We start from the raw sequence: 25,526 nt of genomic DNA, 5'->3' as shown, positions 1-25,526 counted from the left end.
CAGAGAATGCAAATAACAATATTCCGCAACTCGCGGAGATGCTTCATTGCGCACTATAACAACCTAACACGTCACAGCTTGAAGTCTCTCATCCATTTGGGCTTAGTACGATTCCTTTTAGCCCATCTGCTGTTTTGGTTAGCCACTTGTTCTTCCTCTTGGGCCATCAGCACATCTGTCACATGGTCCTGGCCTTCTTCGTTAGCTGTATCAGCGTTAGCCCCATTCATATCATCCCTGGTTGCTTCCAAAAACACCTTGTCCTCAAGGTGTAGCTTTGGATAATCATCTAAGACTTCAGACAAATTTTCCCAGGTGGCATCCTCTGGAAACATTCCACTCCACTGGACTAGTACCTGTTGCAATCCTGTTTCTGCACACACCCTCTCAGCCAATACAGATATTGGTTGGATCACTGGTTGACTGTCAATGATCGCTGGTGGTAAAGCTAAGCAAGGTTCGACATCAGACCCATGAAATGGTTTGAGAAGTGACGCATGAAATACATCATGAATCCTACAATTTTCAGGCAACTGTAACTGAAAAGCTACCTCACCAATGCACTTAATGATCTTGTAAGGGCCATAAAAACGTTTTGCTAACTTCTGCACTCGTCTCCCAGCAAGTGACTGTTGGCGATATGGCCTGAGTTTCACCATGACCCAATCACCTAGACAAAAGGAATGATCCTGTCGTCCCCTATCAGCTGCCACCTTCATGTTTTGTTGTGCTTTAGTCAAATTCTTCCTTAGTGTCTCCAAAACCACTTCTCGGTTGCTAAGTTCGAAATCAACAGCCCCCACCGAACTAGTGTTGCTAATATACTGGGGAATTGAAGGTGGTTTCTTGCCATACACCGCCTCAAATGGAGTGAACCCAGTCGAGGCATGGACAGCAGTATTATAGCACCATTCTGCCCACACAACCAACCTACTCCAAAGTTGTGGTTTATGCATCGCAAAAGCCCTCAAGTACTGCTGCAGTGTCCTGTTGACGACCTCAGTTTGGCCATCACTTTGTGGGTGATAGGCAGTAGAGAAGCGAAGCTTAGTCCCACTCATCTTAAACAACTCCTGCCAAAAATGACTCAGAAATACTGGATCGCGGTCAGAAATAATGCTCTTGGGCATTCCATGAAGTCGACAAACCATATGAGCAAATAAATCAGCAACTTTAGCTGCTGTATAGTGGCTAGGGAGCAAACCAAAATGAGCCGCCTTTGAAAACCTATCAACAACCACCAAAATCACAGTATAGTTGTTTGAGGGGGGTAGCCCTACCACGAAGTCCATTGATATGTCTTCCCAAATTTGAGTGGGAATGGGAATTGGCTGTAAAAGTCCCAATGGCAAAGTGTTGGGTGTTTTAATTTGCTGGCATACCAAGCATTTCTTCACAAACTGAGCCACGTCGCTCCTCATGCCTTTCCATGAGAAATTCTCACTAAGCCTTCCTACTGTCTTGGCTATACCAAAATGACCCCCAATCTGAGATGAGTGGAATTCCTCCATCAGTAGCTGCTTAAACGGAGAAAGAGCACCCAAAAATACACGACCTTCATAGAGCACCAACCCTTGGGCCAATGAAAACTTCGGGTGATGTTCTGGTGTCTCCTGTAGTTCTAACACCAGTTGTCGCATGTCAGGCTCGGCTGCATAAGACTCTTTAATTTTGGTAATTATCTCAAAGTGCGGTATAGTCAGGGCAGACATCTGTGCATGGGCCTCATGGCAACGAGAGAGGGCATCTGCTACTCTGTTCTCCGTTCCTGGTTTATAAAGGATGGAGTAATCATAACCAAGCAGTTTAGCCAAGTAATAGTGCTGCTCAGGAGTCTGGATCACCTGGGTCATTAGCTCCCGGAGGCTCTTTTGATCAGTGTGTATGACGAACCGTCGACCCAGCAAATACGGCCTCCACTTCTTGACTGCAGAGGTAATAGCATGTAATTCTCGCACATAGGTACTTGCTGTTAGCAGTTTTGGGCAGAATTTTTTGCTGAAAAAACTAATGGGATGCCCCCCTTGGAGTAAGACTGCACCCATCCCAAGCCCCGACGCATCTGTTTCAATTACAAAGTCAGTAGAAAAATTAGGTAAGGCTAAAACAGGGGCTTCGGTCATGGCCCTTTTTAGCCACTCGAAAGCTTCCTGTGATTTGGGAGTCCATTCAAAAGAGTCCTTCTTCAACATATCAGTCAATGGGGCTGCTATTGAGGCATAGTTCATGACAAACTTCCTATAGAACCCAGTCAACCCCAAAAACCCGCGCAACTGCTTCAAGTTCTTCGGTAATGGCCATTCGACCATGGCTTTGATTTTCTCTGGGTCCGGACTTACCCCTTCCCTAGAAATTATATGCCCCAAGTACTCCAGTGACTCCTGCGCAAAAAAACACTTAGATTTTTTTAAGAAGAACTGATTTGCCTTCAACTCAGCAAACACTTGTTCCAAGTGCGACGCGTGATCTGTCAGAGTCCTGCTATAAACTAAAATGTCATCAAAAAACACAATAGCAAAATGACGTAGGTAAGGTTTGAGAAGTGAGTTCATGGTCGCCTGGAATGTCGAGGGTGCGTTGCAAAGGCCGAAAGGCATCACCAGAAACTCGTAATGGCCGTCATGTGTGCGAAAGGCTGTCTTTGCTACATCCTCCGGGGCCATTCGGATCTGATGGTACCCTGCGCGCAGATCCAGCTTAGAAAACCATTTTGCGCCATGAAGTTCATCCAGAAGCTCATCAATCGCCGGTATCGGAAAACGATCTTTGTGGGTGATTGCGTTTAAGGCTCGGTAGTCAACACAAAAACGCCACGAGCCATCTTTCTTTTTCACCAGTAAAGCTGGAGACGAAAACGGGCTGACGCTATCTTGTATGATTCCCGATGAGAGCATCTCACGGTCTAACCTTTCAATTTCGCGTTTTTGGAAGTGGGGATAGCGATATGGCCGGACGTTCACCGGCTCGGAGCACGCTTCCAGCGTGATATGGTGATCAGTTGCACGCGACGGAGGAAGTGTTGCTGGTGTCTCAAAAATCTCGACGAAGGTCTGGAGTAGGCGTTCTATCTCAGGCGGCACTCTCTGCTCTTGATTCGGGCTCGTAATGGGCACTGCTTGAAAATGAAACATTTCAGCAATGGCTTGTGTGGAAGCCATCCTTTTCAATTGGGTTGTGGATATACTTTGCAGCTTCATGGGTTGGGCCCCCGTTAACTGCACTACTTGCCCTTCTTTTATGAATTTCAGAGTTAATGAGTCATAATCTGTCAACACTGGGCCCAAAGTTTTGAGCCATTGCACCCCCAATACTAGGTCTGCCCCGGTTAGAGGTAAGAGGAAAAAATCCACGATGAATTTATGCTTGTTAAGTTGCAGGGGTACTTGCCTACACACAGAAGAGCATACCAATTCTTCCCCATTTCCAACTACCACAGAGAACGCTTGGGCCACTTGTGTTTCCAAGCCCAAAAACTTAGCAATTCTATCTTGCATAAAATTATGAGTACTGCCACTATCGATTAAAACTGACAACTCAGACTTACCAATTCGCCCTGGGACCCGCAGAGTTTGTGGTATGCTATGGCCCACCAAAGCATTAAAACTGATCTGGACCTCACTTGGGCCAGTATCTGTACCCACTGTTTCAACCTCAGCCGCTTGAGCTCCTCCCGTCAGCATATCTCCAGGGTCAAGCAACTCCTCAGAGTTGTGTTCAGGTGGGACGATGAGCATCATAAACTTCCTCTTACAACGGTGCCCAACGTGATACTTTTCATCACAATAGAAACAGAGGCCCTTTTCTTTCCGTGCTTGTGCATCCTCGGGTGATAACCGCAAGATATTTGGCTTCTGGTTTGTTGTTAGAGAAGGCTTCAGAGTATTAGTAAACTGATGCGAATTCTTTGTAATCCCCGCGCCGGAGCTTGAGGACGAAGGCGTAATGGTTTTCCCTTTCTGGGTATTAGCAAAGTCACTCCACTTGTCTTCCTGGAGTCGTGCAAGCCCAATGGCCTGAACCAGAGTGTTTGGTTGCAGAGCCATCACTTCCCGTCGAATCTCTGGTTTTAATCCGGAGATAAAACAGCTGAGGAATGCATTCGTCGGTAGACCAACAATGCGATTAGCTAAAGCCTCAAATTGAGTCTGATACTCACGAACCGTTGAGGTTTGAGTTAGCTTAAATAGAGCTCCTCTGGGGTCCTCATATTGTGACGGGGCAAAACGCAGCTCAACAGCATGGAGAAAATGTACCCACGTCGGTAACTGTCCATTTGCGTGCATCCACTGGAACCACCCTATCGCCTCACCTTCCATGTAAAAGGATGCAATCCGTAAACGCTGGTCATCAGGTGTCTGATGATACTCGAAAAACTGCGAGATTTTAAAGATCCAGCCCAAGGGGTCAGATCCGTTAAATCTGGGAACGTCCAGCTTCATTCTTGTATTCAAGTTCGTGAGAGGGGGATGGTTAGGTGCACCTTCCACGATGGAGTTTTTTTGTTCGATTGCTGTAACCTTGCTCATCAACTGTTGCATATCTGCCTGCATTTGACGCTGGGTTTCCATCATCATGTTCATTACTTTTTCTAATTTTTCTGCGGAGATAGATTGAGAACTGGCCATGGTGGCTCTCAATGAAAGCACCACTTGATAGGGTAAACGATAACTACTCTCTTCGAGGGAGAGCAACCTCCACAAAAGCTAAAGAAATACTATAATTCTTCTCTGATCTTATTCACAAATGAGTGTCCCCTTAAATACACGAATCAGGGAATCTTTGGAGGAATACACAAAACAGAATTGCAAAGGGAAGGGAATACAATCAGAGAATGCAAATAACAATATTCCGCAACTCGCGGAGATGCTTCATTGCGCACTATAACAACCTAACACGTCACAGCTTGAAGTCTCTCATCCATTTGGGCTTAGTACGATTCCTTTTAGCCCATCTGCTGTTTTGGTTAGCCACTTGTTCTTCCTCTTGGGCCATCAGCACATCTGTCACATGGTCCTGGCCTTCTTCGTTAGCTGTATCAGCGTTAGCCCCATTCATATCAGGAACAAACCGAAAAACACAGCCGAAATCAAAATGTGTACCTTCGAGTTACCTCCCATAGTGACCAACTTCGTTCTCAGTAATGGTTCTTTTGGATTTCAGACCACAATCAAGAAGATGGTGAAGACAAGCTTGTGCACATCCAATTCGTTTGCATGTTTCCGTCTGCCTCTTGCCAAGTCTTGGTCTTTGGATAGTGATAACTCTAAACACTGCAATGGTACGACATTTTCCATTTGCGCGCTTGTCAAAGGGTACGCTCGTCAATTGGTTATTAAACACTGTGACAAGATAGGTAGCAATAGCATAATACCACATCTGAGAAGGGCATTTTTGGAGACAGATACATATGCATCTTAGTTTCATAACTATTTCATTTACCTAGCCAAATTTCCAAAATCGTTCAACCAAACATAATCACCACATAATTCCACTTCACATTTTCTCATCTTTTTCATCAAAATCCTCCAACCAAACGCCCCTTAAGGTGGTGTTTGGCTGGCGTCTTTCCAAAATATTCCTAGACAAGTGAGAGAAGTATTCCAGAATATCATTGTTTGGTTGAATAGTTTAGAGTAAAAGTCAGGCATCCAAAATACATAGGTTTTTCAATTTAAGTGGAAAATGACAGATATCGGTACTGTTTGAAAAGCGTTTTCATATGTGGTTTTTTGTAAAATCACGGCTAAACCACTGTTTGAATCATTTGTTTGTAACTAATATATCCTTTCAAAATGCAACAAAGATGATACGATGAGAGATCTTCTGTGTGTGGTCAGCAGCTTAGGGCGTCAGTAGGTTGTCTTCCTTAGAGCACCTTCCCGCAAGTAGGGACCGGAAGAAAGCAAGGTGGTGCACGGTGGTTGTCGATCTCACCTTCCCGCAAGTAGCGTCAGAAGGTTTGGCACTGGAACCCGTTCAGCCACCAATTGCTCTGCATCCAATTCTGGGGTTTCCAGCAGCTTTCTAAAGTTCTCATGATCTGGGTCCTTATCATAACCAAGCTTCCTCCACTGAGCAATTTTGGACCCATGATGAATCACCGTATGGAAGAAAGAATCAAAGAGCAAGATAAAATATGGACAAACGGAACGAATATCTAGAAGTACTAGGTGGCCCATCAAATGAACATTGGAATAGCGTGGGTTGAATCATTATAAGAGAGCCCACTACTCCCTCGCGGTTCAGCATAAGCCGGAAAAATGCAGAATTATCAGGAGTAGTGTTACAGAGATCAATAAATTGAGAGCGCCTTAAGTGGAACATAAATCGGGGATCAAATTGTAATTTAAAACATTTACCTATCTATATTTTTTCCAAAACCAAACATAGATTTTCAAAATTTGGATATATTTACCTGGTAAAATTTTATCCAACCAAACAACTTTTTTTTACATTTTCTTATCTATCTCAGTTTATCTCACTTTCTTACCATTTTCCTATCAATTCTATTTCTCTAGTATTCCAAAAATTTCTCATCAATTAAACGCTCCCTAAGAGTTTTTTTTTTTTTTTTGGTAAACATAAGCGTTTTTAGTTAACTATTGATTCTTTTTTAATCAATTATTTCAATGATATAAATTCTCGCTCATTTTTTTATGTTATAAAGAAATAATAAAAAAATATGATAACACCTATTACTGTTTATATAATATGTATTAAATTTATTTTTTAGAAATAAGAAAACATGAAAATATTCAAGATTCAAATTTATGACAGTATATTTTTATTGCAACTAATCAATCATAGTTGAGTTGTTGATTTTTTTGTTTGTTTTAAACTATGATAAATAATTAAAAAAAACTTTAAAAATATAATATTAAACACAAAAACGACTAGGCAGTTGAACATTTGCAAATTTTTTTAATAATTTATTGTATTAATGATTTGTCTGGGTATGTATGTGCTTATGATAAGTGAAAAGAAAAAAATGTTAAAAATAGAAGTCGGGCTTAAATAATTTTCTTCCAAAAACGAAAATATTTTTCCCCGTGATTGTATTGTACAAACAAGTGTAATCGTAAAAAAAAAAAATACAATTGTGACTAGTTTTTTTTATTTTAGAGTAAATATCCTTTTACGAAGCTCATTTTGATCCTTAATTTTAGAAAAATAGTGTCACGTTTGTTCTTCTGTTAGTTGGCATCCAACAGCCCAACTAACGGAGCACAGGTGGACTGTTAGTTTGCTAAGTGACTGTTAAGTAGTCTAGCATGGAAGTAATACGATGACGTTTTGAACATGCCTTATGTCTTGTTGGAGTTTTGGACAGCTGACCCTAGCATCGAAACAGCAAGTGACCTAATATGGTCCATGTCAATTTTAGAACCCTAAATCAGCCAAAATCAACCATAAACAAAAAAATTCTCCAAAAGCTCTGCACGTTGATGACTGAAAATTGAGGAGAGTAGAAGTTATTTACTAGATTTGCTGAGGCGTAGGAGAAGATGAGTCTTTCATCTGGCATGGGGGGCTCAAGTGAGAGTACTTCAATAGGGGTAGAACAACCTCAAGTAGATGACGTATGTAATGAAAGGCTGGGGCTTGAAGATGGAAGAATACACAAGGTGGAGTTGGAAGTTGCTGAAATGGATTTCAAGTTGAAGTATGTGAACATGATGATGAGTGAACAATTTTAAGCTGAAAGACCAAGGTGTGAAGATTATTGAGCAAGAAGTGTAGATTAATGACCAGGAAAGGAAGCTGAATGAGCTATGCTTGAAGATGGTTTCAGAGTTAGATAGGATGAACAATGAAATTAGGTATGTTAGTTGGTCAGCTAAAGTCATAGTTGGTGCTTGTGTAGGTGTGATGATGATTTGTATTTTTGTTGCAAGTGTGGTAACAACCAAATTAACTACTTTATATAGTTAATTTTTTAATAACATATATTATAAAAGAAATTAAATCCTCTCATATGTAATTATGTGTTCAAATTATTTGATCATAATTATTCAAAAAATATATACATATTTTTTAAATGGGTGATTATAGAGGTGGCAAAGTGGGCGCCCCACCCCGCCCCACCCCGTTATCAACCCGCCAAAAAATGAGTCAGCCCGTCTCACCCTGCTTTTGAAAGTGAGCTGAAAAACTCAGCCCGCACCGCCCCGTTTGACGAGTTGTTCGCCAGCTCGAGCCTATTTTATACTGACCCGCCTCGGCCCGCAATGCCCGCCGTCAACCTGCCAAAAAATGAACCCGTCCCGCCCCGCTTTTGAGATGGGTTAAAAAACTCAGTCTGTCCCGCTACGTTTGACGGGTTGAGCGGATTGACCCGCCGAGCCCGTTTTGCCGGCTCTGGGTGATTATAGTAAAATAACATCTAACACATTTTTTCACATTATCCAAATCCATTATAAAGTAATTTCAATGTTGTTCCCTCGCTGCCCCTGATTCTGAATTTTGGGGTCAGCTTTTTATTCATCAGTCATTCATATTTATAATCACACTGCTCTTCAGTCTTCACTCACTCACTGTCTTTTCAACTTCCCTTTCCTCTTCTACGCTATCAGTCTTGTTTCTCTCTCATGTCATCAAACTAGCAAACTCTACTCCAAGACTGCACTTCGGTTTTCATTTCTGTATCGATGGATTCTCAGGAACAGCTAAACATGGTGGTGGGTGGCGGTTCCTACCCCGATACAATGACCCGGTTCGCATTCAACAACAACGCCACCCATTACGACGGTTTGACGCCGTGCGACTCCGTCAAGAAGAAGAGGGGCCGTCCGAGGAAGTACTCGCCTTCGCCAGCTGGCAACATCGCTTTGGGTTTGACTCCCACACATGTGTCTTGTGCTTCTTCCGCACCCTCCACTGAACCTCTGGCCAAGAAGAATAGGGGAAGACCCTCTGGCTCTGTAAAGAAGCAGCTTAACGCGCTTGGTATCTATTTTGCTATTTGAGGCGTTACTTTTTTTTTTTTTTTTTTTTTCTAACTTGTGATTATTTTGATTGTGGTTGTTTATTGCTCAGGAACTGGTGGGACTGGTTTTACTCCTCATGTAATCTTGGTTGATACTGGCGAGGTATGAAGTAGGAGCAGTGACTGGTTATTGGCTATTTATTCTTACTTGCATTTTCTTTTTTTCTCTCTTTTTCAAGTATTATCTGAAATTTTTAAATTCAAATAGCATCGTATATAGTGTTTGAAAGAGCGGCAAAGTTACTGAACTCCGTGGAGTTTAGACTATTTAGTGATGTTTGGCAAATGGTAGTTGATGTTGATGTTACATTTACCTCCCCTTTTTCCAGTTAGTGAGGGATATGAACTGTAAAGCTTTGCTTTTCACAATTTCAAAAGCTCGGTTACTTTGTGAATTGCAATGCTAATGTAGATTCACTATCTTTATATTTTATTTGTACTTAACTTTTTAGGTGGGTTTTTGAACTAGTCCCTATTGGCAGGGGTGGTGCTTCTTAACATTGTTCCCCTCTTGTTTGTAGGACATTGCTGCAAAAATTATGGCCTTTTGTCAACAAGGACCCCGGACAGTTTGCATTCTTTCTGCTAATGGTGCAATCTGCAATGTCACCCTTAGACAGCCAGCAGTGTCTGGGGGTACTGTGACATATGAGGTACTTTTTTGACATCTTTTTAGAATCCATTCAATACCCATTTATCAATCATTAAATGTTTCGTTTATACTATATTAATTGGAAATAAACTGATGTAATATATGCTTGCTTGATGTGCTTACTCCTAAAAGCACTGCTTGTCAAGGAGAACATGAAACTACGTGCATCTATTATCTTCCATCACATAACCAGCATTTTCCTTATTTTCCACTACAGAATATTACTAAGCTTTTAAGCATGAAATCTATCTATCACAAACATTAATCGGAGTGCCATATTTGTCTTTCCCTACTAAAACAAGAAAGCTTGTGTACTTTCACTACATGATGTTTCCTGTCTTCCCGGCAGTCTCTGAATTGGCAAAGGGTATATTAGTTTAATAACGGGGTTCGAAAGTCAATATTCATATTGATGGGTTTTCTTCTAAGAGAGAACTACGTTTAGCAGCATCTTTAGTTCTGCTTATGTTTAATTTTAGTACTTTAGATGTAAAATTTTCATTATTTTGACACTGTTGGTTGATTATATAATTAAATATTAAAAATTTATGTGTTTAGGTTTAATTCTCTTCACATGATGTCTCTTTCATTACAGGACAAATTTGAGATTATATCCCTTTCAGGTTCTTTACTACTATCTGAAAATAATAGTGGTTGCAGCAGAACGGGTGGCTTGAGTGTTGTCATCGCAAGGTCTGATGGACTAGTATTGGGTGGCGGAGTTGCTGGAATGCTTACTGCTGCATCACCAGTACAGGTATTGCTCTCAAATGATGGAAATTTTATATCAATTGTAAACAATGGGCCTTCATAGAATTTTCCTTCTACCCATTTACATGTTCTAAGAGCACATTGTGTATGTAAGTTCTTGGGTATTGGAAAATGGAAAGTCTTTTTTGCATGAAAGGTTGATCCAACTCTGCTGCATTACTTTTGTTACTTTTTAAAATTCATTATCAGGTCATTGTGGGTAGCTTTATTGCGGATAGCAAAAAGTCTAGCTCAAATAACCTGAAATCTGGGCCATCTACGACGCCATCATCCCAAATGTTAACTTTTGATGCTACTATGACTCCAAGCAGTCCTATCTCTCAAGGGCCTTCCAATGAGTACTCTGATGACAATGATAATAGTCCTTTTAGTAGGGGGCCTGGACTCTACAATAATGCTAGTCAGCCCACTTATATTATGCCAGCGTACCATCATCAATTGTGGGCTGGCCAAACTCAGCAGTGAGGATGCTTTTTTAGACTGAAAAGTGCAGAAGCTGGGTACTTGCATGATGATTGTTCAAAGTAGTGGCTAGAGGTCAAATTCTAAAATGCTAACATGTGTTATTGGTACTGGTTTTAGAAAAATCTATCTTGAGTACTAGTTGTTGTACTTAATTAATTGCTGTAGTAGAAAGTAACTCTAAAATTTAGTTCTCCTTTTGTATTCCCAGGGTTGTTGAGTTATCCATTTCTAAAAAAGAATGTCATCGCGTACATTCAACAATATGCTTGTTACGTAAACTTGGGTCAACCACAATACTACTGATTTAATTGTAATTTCAACATCATCATCATCCGACCAGAGTCGAACTTATAAGCCCATTCTCATGTTTATTTCTAATTTTCAGCACTTTAATTTACTCTGAAGACCTAAAAGTTCACAATAAATTGAGGGCTACATATATTTATTTTTTGGTTGATTTCTATGAACTAGTAATCAAGTGAAATATTTTTTGAAAAAAAAAAGTAATCAAGTGAAATCGAGCAGACAGGACAAAAAAAAGGAAAAACGAGTGGGAGCATTCGAGGATGAAGATAGTTGCATGCATAGTTTGGATACTTATTATTACAAGTTTCACATTACTTGCCTATGCAATTAATGTAGGGTTTATAACCTTATACACTTTCACTTTTTTAGTTAGTTTTTAGGGTAATGGTCTCATGGTTCGTAATAAATGGGTGAAACTGCCCCAAAAGGAAAAAGTTAGTGTCAACAAAGTGAAAGGTGTTGTTGACATCGGCTCTAAAAGGATATGGTGTCTTAATAACTCTCACCCTTTGAATTAATTTTTGGGTGGTGACTACAAGATTCGTAACACCTGCGTAAGAATTATTGTCCGGTTTAACATTGTAAATTCCTTGAGTTTCCTTCAGAAAAAAAGTTGTCGAAGAGCTCCACCGCAAGACATCAAATTGCTTTGAAGTTAAAATTAACCTCAATATCAACTTTTGGAGTTCAAATCTTTGTGTTTGCTTACTTCTTCGGCTTTCTACGTGATGTAATTTAGTCGATCGAAATATTCTTTTCAGGTAATTTTGTCCACAAGTGATTTGGAGATACAAACTTATATTGATGTATGGGAGAGGACCCTCTGGATATATTGCTTCTACTCTTTACAGGCCCAAAACAATATTATATTACTCATAAGCAGAGGTGCCAAACTCAGCGACTCGCTCCACGTCATTAATTCATCGAAAAATAAGTCAGTTCATCCTGTCTTGTTTTTTGAGAGTGAGTTCAAAAATTCAACTCATCTTGTCTCGTTTGACAAACAGGGCGGATTGGCCTACTAATCTGAACATGTTTTATACTAACATGCTTTCCTCCATCATCAATTCGCCAAAAAACAAGTCAGTCCGCTTCATCTTGCTTTTGAAAATAGATTGTAAAACTCTTATTTGATGGACGGGACGGGTGGCAGGCCAAACCCGTTTTGTTGGCCTTAATTACTACGCCTCAATTCATGATTACAAGCCCTTGTGCTATAAATTTTGATTTAGATATAAATGAAAATTACATAATACCTTTTATTAAAATTCTATTTATCTGTTTATGTGTATCCTTAACGTTGAATTTAATAAAGGTGGATAAAGACGAAAATTATATATATTTTAATTTAAAGTGGTGATTAAAATAAATAATTTAATTATATTTAAAAAGTTCATATATATTTCTTAATTGAAAAAATGGTTGTTCTTAAAAACATTCCAGGACACAGGTCATATTGAAACTGTGAATGGTTCCGAATAAGAGGTGGCGTTAATTGAAATCATTCCATTGTGATTAATTGAGGGTGAACTACCTAATAAATTGACGGATGGGTACGCGTTAATACGCGCAATCGACACATCAAAACCTTTGACAATTTTTTACCACCGACAAACCACAAGCGTACCGAACCATCCTTTAAAAAAAACCGTTTACCTAATTTATTAACTAACTAAAACCACTACTGGGTATGTATACAATGCACATGCCTATGCCTTGATTTTCTACAAATTCTGGGAGCGAGTGTGACTCCAAATCTAATCTGGTAATAATAAACTTAACTCTATCTTTTAATTAATGATGGAACAATATATACATTACTCTCAACAACCAGAATAGAAGGACATTTGTTTATTTTATATATAAACCATAGGTATCCTCCATCCTCCTAAAGATAGTATTGAAGAAGATCGAAAATATGCTCTCACATCATCTATTCAATTCTTATATATCAACTGAGCTATTATCATTAACTAGAATGTCATCTTTTTAAGAACGAGATCAACGACCCAAAAACAACCAACAATAATATTTTCATGAATGATTAGCTAACGGAGCATCTTATTCCGTATATTGTCCAATTAATTATTGTCATGAATATGCGTTAACCAAATAGATTTAGTTTTGTTTTGAAGGGAAAAAAAAACCTAAACCATGCAAAATAAATTTGTTCAATTTTATTCGGTTATGCAATTTCTTATTTTATTTTTCCAAATCCTAATTAATGTGATTTGATTCGAGTCATTAAGTTTGATATTTTTTTTAAAAAAAAATCCTACGAACAGAAATCAAGGAATTATAAGGTTCATTTGTTGCATCTAGTGCCTACAACAAGAGTCATCCATTGCTTCCTAGAGTCATTAGTTGCTATTCTAGCTTTTTAAGGAATTTTCAAGATTGATTGAAAGAAATACTCAAATTGCTACTGCGGTTTGTTGGATCAGTCCAAAGCAATAAACACGCCATTCCTGAATGTATTTGATAATCACTTATGTTCTGCACAGAGAAGTTGATTTGTTTTTTAAAATGGGAATTATGATACATCTTTCCAATAACTTCTTTATTGAGATTCAAATTCGCATTATAGTTGTAGGTAGATGAGATTGCTCACATTAAAATAAAATTAATAATTTAGTTCTTCTGTGTACTACTTTATTATTGAAATGTGGTTTTTATAAATAAAGATATTTTTAAATGATCAAATTAATTTTTAAAACAAATACAATAATTTTTTAAATAAGCTGTCAATAAATAAAATTCTCCACCAAGTATGTGGTTATTCGGATGCATAAAACGACAACTAGTTCCTTTTTTTCTTTTTTTTTTTGTTTCTTCGTTAAATGTTCATTGTGGATATACCTTCGGATTTTAAAATGTTCAAAATCGAAATTTCGCTTTCAGATGTCATATATTGTTATTAAATATATATTATTTTGGGGTATGTTTCGTTTACAATGCACTCTTTTGTCTCTTGTACTAACTTAGAAGGCGCCTGCTATCTAACGATGTTTACCAATTCATTATGTTAACTTGGAACTTGCGTGTCCGAGTGGAGCGTAACCCAACGCATTGACCAAAGTCGGCAGAACCAAACTTACGCCACGCGCCACTCATTCCTCAATCACTTATCGCCTTCGGCGGAGGAGACTCATAAGTCATAAGTAAACAACATCTCACGCTCCCACGCGCCTCTTCACGAGCGTGATTCTCTTGCAGTACAAGGGATCCTTTCTCCAACGGCTACTTCCCATTGAAGAACCGAGAACGCAAGGCAACACGGAAATAATCCAAAGCAACCCTCTCTCTCTTCTCTATGGCCACCTAAATAATAATAATAATAAATTTAATAACAATTATCTCAAAAAAATTATATATATTTGTTATTGTTATTAATTATTATGTCCCCTTCCCCTTAAACTTTTCATATATAATATGCTATTGTAGATATAGAAAGTGTTGTTGCAGGTTATATAGCTACAAACGTAAATTCCAAAATTCAACTTCAACCTCAACCTCAACCTCGTCTCTTGCATCTATGGATTGCTTGGTGATGCCAGTTTCATTGATCCGACGACGCTCCACGGGTTCTCGGTTGGGTTATATGCCTCTGACCAAGGATGAGTTGGACCAAGAATCCGAGAGACCCGTGACGGTGGTGGTCGGAAAAGAGAAGAGGGTGTTCCTGGTGGATCCTTTCATATTACAAGAGAACCCATTTCGGGTTTTGATGGATATCTCTATGAAGAAGGATCCAGCGGAGAAGGACCGTTTCCATTTCACGACAAGCCAGCGGAGAGTAATCTTTGTCGATGTGGACGACATTTTGTTCGAGCACATGTTGTGGCTCATGCACAATGATACCTCTTCTTTGTTTCAACTCAATTTGAAGGAGATTATTGACTTCTATGCTCAGGATATGTAATCATCTAAATTAGAGGCTAGCTTTCCTTTCACCACAACAGAGGTACTCTGTTTTACAAATTTCGGTTCGTACCTCGTTACTATAACCCAGAACGAACTCCTAGCTTCTTGTATTATGTGTCTAATAACACACACTAATATATTATTACACACACATGACACATGATGGTTGATAATATATATTATTCCTGAATAATATGCCTAATTTGTCACTCGTCTTTACCTACATCAATTTTAGATAATTATCACTCCTATATTGTTGACATTTTCATGGGAACAGCAAGAATGTATAGAGTGTAAATTCAATTCAAAAACTTAAATTTAGAAGTTATTAACAGTTTTTACATTATATCTCTCTCACATATCCTATCAAGCAAAGGATATTGAACAGACTCATTTTTTACTTTTATACTTACTTAATTAAAGACAGTAAAAGTTGAATTCGTGACGACCCACTTGAATATAAACAACTAATTAAACTCAAAAACTAAACATTAGAAGTTAAGGCTCTTAATGATTTTTTGTATTATATTTCTTAGCTATAGTGGTGTTAATAAAACATTAAATGCTTCGTTTGAAGTTTTGAACTCTGGAATCTGTAAATGGAATAAGCGTTGCTTCCCCTGCATCCTACGTTTCTTATCTTGTAATCAAAATGGAACAATAAGGTGCAATTGGATTGGATGATTAATTGTTTCACACCCAACCTTTTTATTTATCTTGTGTGGTTGGTTGGGGTTTAGACTTTACAGCGAACAATCTCACGGTAACCACGTTGTCAAAATCAAAAGAGTTAATGTTTCAATCTGGCTCTGGGTTTAGGTGTCCGTCCAAGTTTCTTTGCTTCTAATCCTTCTCTATACAAGTGGGTTAGTTAGTTGAAATGTGTCAGTCGATTTCCGGAACTTGCTGTCATGTATCCATTAATTAATTTTAATAATAATCACCGAGTTTCGAACAACCAAAGGCTTTTCTTAAATGCGAACATACCACAGATGAGGAGGCTGGAAAAAAACAATCCCACTACTTAGTTGGTATAATAGATACCGATATCCTTCTTTTGCATGCCTGCACATATGCCTTCTGTCTTTTGGGCTAAATGTAGGGAATCAGAAATACTATGGACAAGATGTAGGCCCATTTTCATGACAAACAGTTCACTAATGACCAGCCGGGCAGCACATCGCATTTTCCTTATGTAAGAAAAAAGTAATCTACCAACTTTTAAAGATAAATTTGAAACCGAGGTTGGCCCAATACTCTCTACTAGCATATTTGGGTGACTGGACTCTACAGGCTGCTCTTGGCCTCCCATTTAGATTCTTGAGCTTGGAAATTCTAGTAAGGCAATCATATCCCCGCCGCAGCACCCATCCTCAAAAATAATCCTTCACAATAAGAGCATCCATAATAATCTTAAAAAAATAATCAAACATATATATCAAAAAGTACTCAGCAAAACATAATCAAAATTTAAAATGTAACCATACTTAATTTTAAAGTGGCTAGACTTTTCACTGCTGTCTTTGTCTAATGGGTGAAAGGGTCATTGTGGAAGATAGAAATCTGAGCTTTCTCAATTGACTCCTCCAAATAATGCTGCCATCTTGTTCATTTAAATATTTATTGCTCCATGCAAATAGACTTTTGTCACCTTAAATGGGCCAGACCATCTAGATTTCAATTTACCAGGAAAGAGATTTAATCTAGAATTGAAAAGTAAAACCTCTTGTCCCACTTCAAACTTCCTTTCTAAAATCTAGCGTATCATGCCACCTCTTCATTTTTTTCTTATAAAGCTTGACATTGTCATAGGCATGTAGTCTAAATTCATCCAACTCATTGAGTTGGAGGAGCCTATTTTCTCCTGAAACAGTGACATCCACATTCAACTGTCCCTCTAGGATACTCCCCATACAAGTTAGTCTTTGAAAAGAATTGTCATCTACCTTTAGAATTGGAGTATAAAGCTTACATAGTAATCTTATGTGTTTCGATGCCATTTTTTTTAATAAAAAAACTTAAAATACTATCATTTCTAAAGCCGGTGTAAAACGATGAAATATAAAAAATATTTTTAAACCTTGAGATTTTTGAGTTGAATTATTTTTTATATGGTATCAAATTTTTTGTGATCAGGTCACGAGATCAATTCTTACTGTTATTATAAACAAATTTAACATAAGTAGGCATGCAGGACGTGTTAAAGAAACATAATATAAAACTTTTATGGGAAATATAATCATCATGTTATATGACACAAGTTACATTATGTTGTACAGACAAAGTTGGTGGGATTCACTGTTTAATTTATTTTTTATTTAAACAGTGGACCCTACCAACTTTGTCTCTACAACATGATGTAACTTGTGTCATGTAACATGACCAAATACAATCCCAACTTTTATACCATAAACTAAAAGTAACCACCACTAGTGTTCTCGCCAACCACCTTCGTTATCTATAGCCAGCAATCTAGTGCATTACTAGAAAAATCCTATATAAAGAGAGAATTGCTATGCAAATTTCGTCGCTAATTTCATCCTCGCTACTACTTTCCCTCGCAAAATCGTTTGCGAGGAAAAGTAGTAGCGAGGATGAAATTAGCGACAGAATTTTTATAGCAATTCCCTCGCTATACAGGAATTTTCTAGTAGTGTGGTGGCATCCACAATTCTGTTAAAATGTTATTTAGATAATACAAGCGTGCACAAAAATGTGTTCTCTGGCACGATTTCTAGAAAGAAATATATTTCTTTTATTCCAGTGCTTAAAAAAAGCTTCTATAATTTTTTTTTGATAACACAAACAAAAATAATTTGCTGATTGGGATGATGAAGACTTGCTCATTATGACTTGACTATGGGACTCTATGACTCCTTAGATTAGCAACATTGCATGTTCTTACCTACTGCCTTTGAGATCTGAGATGTTCTTAGGCAGACCTATTTAATGAAACAAGATGCCGCCACCTGCTATGATCTGCGAAATAGGATTTTTTTCTACCAAGCAGGGCTCTTTCCCAGTAACAGAGTATTATGGCATTCTGAATGCATTGTGGACTGAGCTTGATCAGTACCAGAGTTTGAAAATGGAGTTTAGCAAGGATGCAGCCACTCTAGCCACCTCTTTTAAAAGAAATCAGATTTTTGACTTTCTTTGTGGTCTCAACTCAGAATATGACCTTATTCTGGTTCAAATTCTTGGTAAGAAAAAATTACATTCTCCTTCTGAAGTTTTTCACACTGTTAGGAGTGAAGAAAGTTGCAAGGCTGTCATGATGAATACCAAGTTGTCTGAAGGATCTGTCATGCTCTCATCTAAAGTCACTACTCCAGCTCCTTCTAATTCTGAGCCCACTGACGGGTTTGCAATGATCTCGGCTAAGCCATCTCTAAGGTTTTTTTCTTCTAAGCCCAGCAAAGAGGGGAGGGGCGTTGGTGCAACTATTGTAAAAGAAATAATGTATTTAATAAAAAAATAAAAATAATGTACATTTAGCATTGATAACACGTTATATGATGTTTGTATTTAATAAATAATTTGTCAGGAAAAAATAAAAAAAATATTTATTATTTCTGTTAATTTATGTTCCAAGCAACCAAACAAAAATAATACAATTTTATTAAATACTATTTTAAATTATTTTTGTTTTCTAAATTAAAAATAAATACATAAATAAAGAATGAGAAAAGCGTTTGTTATTTTGAAGGATACAACTTTGTATAATTTTTAATCAAACAATGTCGTTTTGGTGTATATTTAGTGATTTTTTACACTCTCTCCTTCACTTTCTCTCTCTTCCTAATATTATGTACTTTAAAATGATAAATATTTTTTCAAAAAAAATATTTTTGAAAATATGACCATACACCTACATTTAGACGTAAAATAGATTTACATTTAAAAAGAAAATATTTATGAAGAAACAATTCATAAGTTTTTTTAATCCATCCAAAATGTTTCCCAAGATTGGAATTTAACACCTTATTACAATTTCTCTTTTTATTAGCTAAAAATTTCCTTACCTTAATTCGAGTAATTGTATGGATACCTTGCAATGAGCTGCCTAAAGAAATTTGGAATTTTGGCGATTTTGACCAATAGAGAAGAGGAGGAAAAGTACAAAATGTCAAAGCAAAGCAAGCACAAATCTGCTTTAACTTGACGGATATTGCTTATTTGCTGCCTCCAATATTGCCCTAACAATTTAAATTAGTCAATGGTCAAGATATATGACATAAATTTGAACATTTCAGATTGTGACATCTTTCAGCATATTTCACATTCAAATATTATGAAAATTGTTAGTCAGGATTGGCATATCTAGCGGAATTTCTATCCGTCCTACTTATGATTTGGATTCTATTATGATATGGCGATATGGAAAGAAGAAAATACATGTTCTTTATATAATTTTATTCACTACCTTAGTCAAACATCTGAGTTGTATATATATCTAAGGGAAAAGTGTTTGTCCTTTTAAATGACACAACTTGCATCTTTTCACTCTCACAAAAAGATGGGACCCACACCTTTATTTTTTTTGTTCACTCTCTCTCTTCCTTTATTTATCTCTTTCTCTCACTTAAAATGACACAACTTTACATCCTTTAAAATGACACACATTTATGTTATCAAAAAAAAAAAAAATGACACACATTTAATCCTATATCTAAATATAAAACATTCAATCTTAAATGACTACCATTAATTAACAACAACGATTTTTTTTTCCTAATATTATAAGAATCCCACGATCAGGTTTTTCCTAAATTATTTCATTTGTTTACGGATCTTCCTAAAACTGTGGGTGACAATATTATTTACTTCATATACATACGGGCATCCCAACCATGTTTTTTGGGGATATTATAAATAAGTTCATCCGCAGCATCTTTTGGAGTTAGGTTAGGACAGCATCATCTCCAAAATATCATTATACCATAAAATCATGAAGTTTGATTAATAACAATAAACATAAATGTCATCATGACTTAAAACTAGTTATGACATTTCTTAGTTGAAGCTTGATTAATAAACTCAAAGCAACTCCGTAGTACTTTGACATCATTATCATTTTGGCCCCATCCATCATGGCCGCTATACGACAACACCATAAACAGTCCTCGAAGCGTGGTTATGTTTAATTAATCACTCTATATTTCCAACGTTATATATATTTAATTAAATAACACGAAAACTATGATTTCTTTTGGGAAATATAAAGTTCAACTGCTCTATATGTTATTATTATATCAAAACATATTAATGAAGTTGACAGCTTAGAAACAAATGGATGTAAAGCATTAGAATGAAATGATATTATATTGCACATACGACTTTCTCAGTTTGATTCTTTTATTCAAGCCTTATTATTTATTTTCTTACTTAATTATTAACCACACTTGCTCTAATTTATTTATGTTAATTGATGGGGAGCTGGAATCTTTCTTCCCAACTACCCTTCAGGTGTCGTGTACCATGTATATTTCTTATATATATTCTCATCTTTGTCGCTACCTTTATCACAGTATTATAATTAAGATTTTATACAATAAGAATATGTTCCCTCGAAATATATAAATACATTAGTTTTTGTGGGTTAATCAACACAATACAAGCGGTAATATATTTCATCAATACGACCTAAATCAATGTTTTCCATGTTTTTTAGTATGTTCAAAACTTGATAATGTTTTTTATAGTCTTTATAATGTTACTCTTTAATAAAAATATGACATGTATTATTTTTTTACGTCTCAACTATGAAATCTTTGAAAAGGAAGATTTAATTGCCAAAAATCAATATTCATATCATGTTTTTTTTTATTAAAAATTAACACTACAATTATTCTAATAATTTTACTTAAATTTTATTTTTATAAACTATAGTATACTACTATTATTAATGATTAAACTTAAAATTTCTAAAAAAACGAATGAAACTTAAAATAGAAGTTATATAGAACTTAAAAGAACATGTTTTTAAAACAAATTAGAAAAAATGTATTTTTTTGTTGTGATTTAAAATAGATCGTGATTTTAATCAATTAAACAATTTAATAATGGATAGACAAGTTCGTTTTGAATTAGCATTTTATAAATTTGGCAAGGATAATCTACATAACAAATTATAATTCGATAAGGCCTCTTTCTCTCCGTGATGTTAGAGAAATATAAAAGTCATTGAGTGAGCAGTTTTTAGTGGAATTAAATGAGTATAACGTAAAATTAAGAAAATGAGTATGTAAAATTTCCATACTTTAAGTCCAAATAACTTTTGCATAAAGACGTGCGTTAAAGAGATATAATATAAAATTATTGAATACTCGTCACTTACAAACTTAAGCATTTAAGTGATGACTCATCCATAATTTTTATATTTCTCTAACTAATATATAGAACTATAGGAGAAAATTGGTGAATATGTCTAAAGCAGGTTAGCCCAGCATCATCAAATAGCGAAGAATTCTCCAAGAAACTTCATTTGAAGAACTAATAAAATAAATTTTAATTTACATTTATTTTCAATAAAAAAGGAAAAATCGAATGTCTTTACAAACTTTAAAGATAAATATATGTAAGTACGGAAAGGAGATGACAGCTTTTGCCTATATTATTATTTGAGAAATTCTTGGCGACTCCTAGAGCAAGAGAATATATATTATTATCATTTCGGTTCCATATATGTAAATTATTATTGTTTCTCACTTTAACTATATTTTATAACAAAGATGATAGACAAGCTAAGGTAATACATATTTAGTTATCTAGCTGTCTAGTCTCTAGAGATTGGTTGGCCAGGGCAAACCAGTACATTGGAAAGCATATCCTTAAGCGAAGTGCTTAATGGAATCAAATACAATTCTCGGATAATAATGAAGCGCCATTACATCTTGTTTGAGCAAAGCGTGGTACGGCTTCATTACTGTGTGTGTGCAAAGCCAACACTCTCTCCAATTCCATCAGAAACGCAAGCCACTTTGCGTAAAAACATATTAAGTGGAGAATAATTAAAGTCATTTGGCATTACATCTTTGCAATATTTAAGTCGTGGGCGCCGGAAACCTAGCTACCTAATCGAACCTACACTTACAAATTTCTGATCCACAGATAAATATCTTCTAAGTAATTAACCTCTTCAAGCTACTCAAATTAACATGAGGTCATGACTTGTAAGATTAGTGTGATTCGGGCCTAATTAAAAAGGGGATTAGTATGCAATCAATTCCATATTTTATAATTATCTTGTCTACTAGCTACCGCGAGCGTTTTCTAACCTTTTGAGATTATGATTAAGCAAATAGATCAACCAAATGATTGGATTAGGCGTTTCAGTATATATGTGGAGGCAATATATTGTTACTATCCCTCATGCATGCATTTTCTGGTCACTTCACTTCTCCTTTGCCGACCTAAAACTTATATAGCAGATTGCTGGTGTTCCAAGTGTGATTTCATCACCATAAGATGATGGCAGTTTTAGGTTAGGGTAAATGCCATATGACTCTTTTCTTAACCAGATCAATACTTAACCAAAAGATTAGTACCAGTACTAGCCAACAGAAGTGGGCTTCCAATTCATCACTTGATCTAGCTAATAGGTTTCATATATTGTATAATCTGGTCATGAATTAATGATCAGAAAGTTGCAGGTTGCAACTAATATGTACTGAAATTAGTTAACTTTGAAAAAGGAAACCGATATCGAGTTGCATAGACACAAACAAAAAGTGATAGCTAGGGAAGCGTGATGCATGGCACATAAGATGACAGCTAGAGATTATAAACATAAATTATAATCAGGAGTTAGGCATTTGAGTTTATCAAGACTAAGTTCACTCCAAGCAAATATAAGAGAAGTAGTCATGCGCAAAGATTCATTGTTGCAAAACTGTTTTAATGTATGATTGCTGAGCATAATTAAGTAGCCAGAACTTCTCCTGGGAAGAAAACCCTTTCTTCTTACGGCAGGTTTTAGTTCCCCCAATATCTACTGTTTATTAATCAATAAATTCAACACCAAAAGGCCCACCCTTATTTTTTTTAAAAATCCCTAGTAATGCTTTCATATACTTAAATATACAAAAACAGATTCAATTGTCATTTGACATTATTTGTAACTCGTTAAACCAAGGACTTTCACGAAGAGGGAAAGTTGTGTTGGCGAGGTGACATTAAAAAAAGAAGCCAACCAGCTGCTAATATGAAATATATATAGAAGGGTGAAAGTAATAGACGAAAATAAAATGTTCTGAAATAGAAAGTGGGGGAGTTATTGCTTCATGTTAAGTTCGTTGAAACGTGGCTAGAGTGCAAGTGCTTGTTTAAAAGCTGAATCCCTCAAGGCTCAAATTAACATCTAATTAATAAAATGAAATAACTAAGATACACTAATGATATATATATATAGTTCTATAGTAAATTAAACAAGGATCCCAAAGATAAAATCAAAACCAATGAGACACTAATTAAGTAGAACATAACTCAAACGCACTACATCTTATCCATGAGAGTAACAAGATAGAAGAAATTAGAGAACAAGTAGAAGCAGCATCATATATATATAGATATAAAGTCCATGAACTTGCTGACCTCAATTTAACAAAGCATTGAATTAATGCCCAACTTGCAATTGCTAGCTTTGATCAACATCTTCATCTTCATCACATTAGATTAAGAGACATAAATAGAGACAGGAGCATGTAACAATCCACAAGAAAAGGAAAAGACCTTGCAAACCCTCAATATGGTTTTCCCGCCCAACCATCCACTGGTAACTGAACATTCTGCATAGTCTGAAGCGGCAAATTGAAGAAGGGAAGTCCAGACGATGGGTCAGGAAATGGGTTGTTCCCCAAACCACCGCCGCCTCCTCCGCCGGAACTCTGACCACCTCCTGACGGCGGTTGTATCTGAAGTTGTTCTTCCTCATCCAAAGGTAACCTCTCATAAGCCACGTTAGTGAACGAAGCTGCGATTACAGTCACGGGTCCCGCTGCGGTCAACTCGCCGACCACACTCCCACCCACCACTTGTCCTTGCCCTCCGGCAAGGTATATGGTGAGGCTCGTCGCGCCTGGCGGAGCCGGAGGAGGTAGGAAAGATCCGGAGAGTGACAATATCTCGAACCTTCCGTGTAGGGTGACGATGGCTCCCGCTGATGCTGGCTGCCTCAAGCTGACATTGGTGACGGTGCCACTCCCACTCAGAATACAGATCCCCCGCTGGCGCCGCCGTGCGTAGGTGGAGACGCAGTCGAACACGTCGCAGCCGTTGCCAACTTCGAGAATATGAGCCCGAAGCGTGTTTGCGCTCTCCCTCGTTATGATGACCGGCGGCTTCGGTTTGTTCTTGGAGCCCGGCGGGCGTCCCCGTGGTCGACGGCCAACGATATCGCCGGGACCGGCGGAGGTGAGGTCGAATCCTTGGTGGGGTCCATCTTCGGTGGAAAAGGGGTCTGGTTGGTTGGCATCATCTTGGGATTCTTGTTGTTGTTGGTTGAAGTCTGGTCTGTGGAGATTTTGAACAAAGCGTGAAGCTGTGCCTAAATCCAAACCAGCCATAGACACATCAAAGGAAGAGAGAGATATAGAATTTTTATTCAAAGAAAACAGAAAACTAATTAAAAATATATATATATATATATTATTATTTTTTTGGGTTATTTGATCATATTAATTAATACTAGCTACGAGCAAATTTTCTTTAAATACTGTTCTTTTCCCCCGTTGCTTTTTTGTTTATGGTTATTTTAAACGAAGTGGTGTGTTTGTGTGCATATGTATATATATGAAATAAAAAAGATATGGATGGGAAAGGAAAAAGAGTTAGACACAGTGAATGAGAGAAGGAGCTTGTGTTGTGATTAGTTGAATTGGATGGAGATAAGAAATTAAGGGGATAATACAAAAGAGAAAGAGAGAAGCGGCGGTGGATGGAGTGCAGAGAAAGAAAAGGAAGCGGAAGGAGCAGAAAAAGAAGAACAAAGGCAAGAGAGAGAGAGAGAAGACACAAAACGCAGTCATTTGTTTGGACAACCAAAAGTTTAAATAATAGTCATAAAATAATAATTGGTTGGGAAAATCTTTAATACGCTTTCTTATTCGAAAGGTCGATGAAGAATTGAACGAATAGATTGCGAGTGTTCATCACTCCAATTCCCGGAGCGTGCGCATTACGCGATCCTAAATTCATTATTGGCTATTAATACAGGGAGGATCGGCTTACAAATGTTTTTTACAAATTTTACTATATTTATCTGTGTTTGTAAATATATTCTGCCCCATTAACATAACTCAAATATTTGGGATAGATTATTCTATCTATCATTTTTTTGTCTACCTTTATCTATCATTCTCCAACTTCATTAGATTAGAATCTTAACTACATTTATCTTTTTTCTCTCTTATTGAGATTTTA

The 25,526-nt window shown here is 37.0% G+C and overlaps 3 protein-coding genes across 3 annotated transcripts; 2 read left to right on the top strand and 1 right to left on the bottom strand.

Moving 5' to 3' along the window:
• Positions 1-7,523: 7,523 nt before the first annotated feature.
• On the top strand, positions 7,524-10,874 carry LOC133314167 (AT-hook motif nuclear-localized protein 10-like). The gene is made up of 7 exons (XM_061515610.1): positions 7,524-7,667; positions 7,753-7,860; positions 8,661-8,946; positions 9,037-9,089; positions 9,508-9,639; positions 10,234-10,395; positions 10,599-10,874. Exons 1-7 carry the CDS (start codon positions 7,524-7,526, stop codon positions 10,872-10,874), a joined length of 1,161 nt encoding a protein of 386 aa, XP_061371594.1.
• A 3,841-nt stretch (positions 10,875-14,715) lies between these two features.
• On the top strand, positions 14,716-15,246 carry LOC133314189 (uncharacterized). The gene has a single exon (XM_061515637.1). It carries the CDS (start codon positions 14,716-14,718, stop codon positions 15,100-15,102), a length of 387 nt encoding a protein of 128 aa, XP_061371621.1. The 3' UTR covers positions 15,103-15,246.
• Positions 15,247-23,848: 8,602 nt separating this feature from the next.
• Positions 23,849-24,670, bottom strand: LOC133314166 (AT-hook motif nuclear-localized protein 23-like). Its single transcript, XM_061515609.1, has one exon. The coding sequence runs from the start codon at positions 24,668-24,670 to the stop codon at positions 23,849-23,851; it is 822 nt and encodes a 273-aa protein (XP_061371593.1).
• Between the last annotated feature and the right edge of the window lie 856 nt (positions 24,671-25,526).

The sequence above is a fragment of the Gastrolobium bilobum genome, unplaced genomic scaffold (genome assembly GCF_033153095.1).
Source record: "Gastrolobium bilobum isolate Gb01-03AN ecotype WA unplaced genomic scaffold, APGP_CSIRO_Gbil_v1 utg14319, whole genome shotgun sequence".
In the NCBI taxonomy this organism is placed as follows: domain Eukaryota; kingdom Viridiplantae; phylum Streptophyta; class Magnoliopsida; order Fabales; family Fabaceae; genus Gastrolobium; species Gastrolobium bilobum.
The sequence above is the reverse complement of the archived record's forward strand: the minus strand, read 5'-3'. Positions and strand labels throughout refer to the sequence as shown.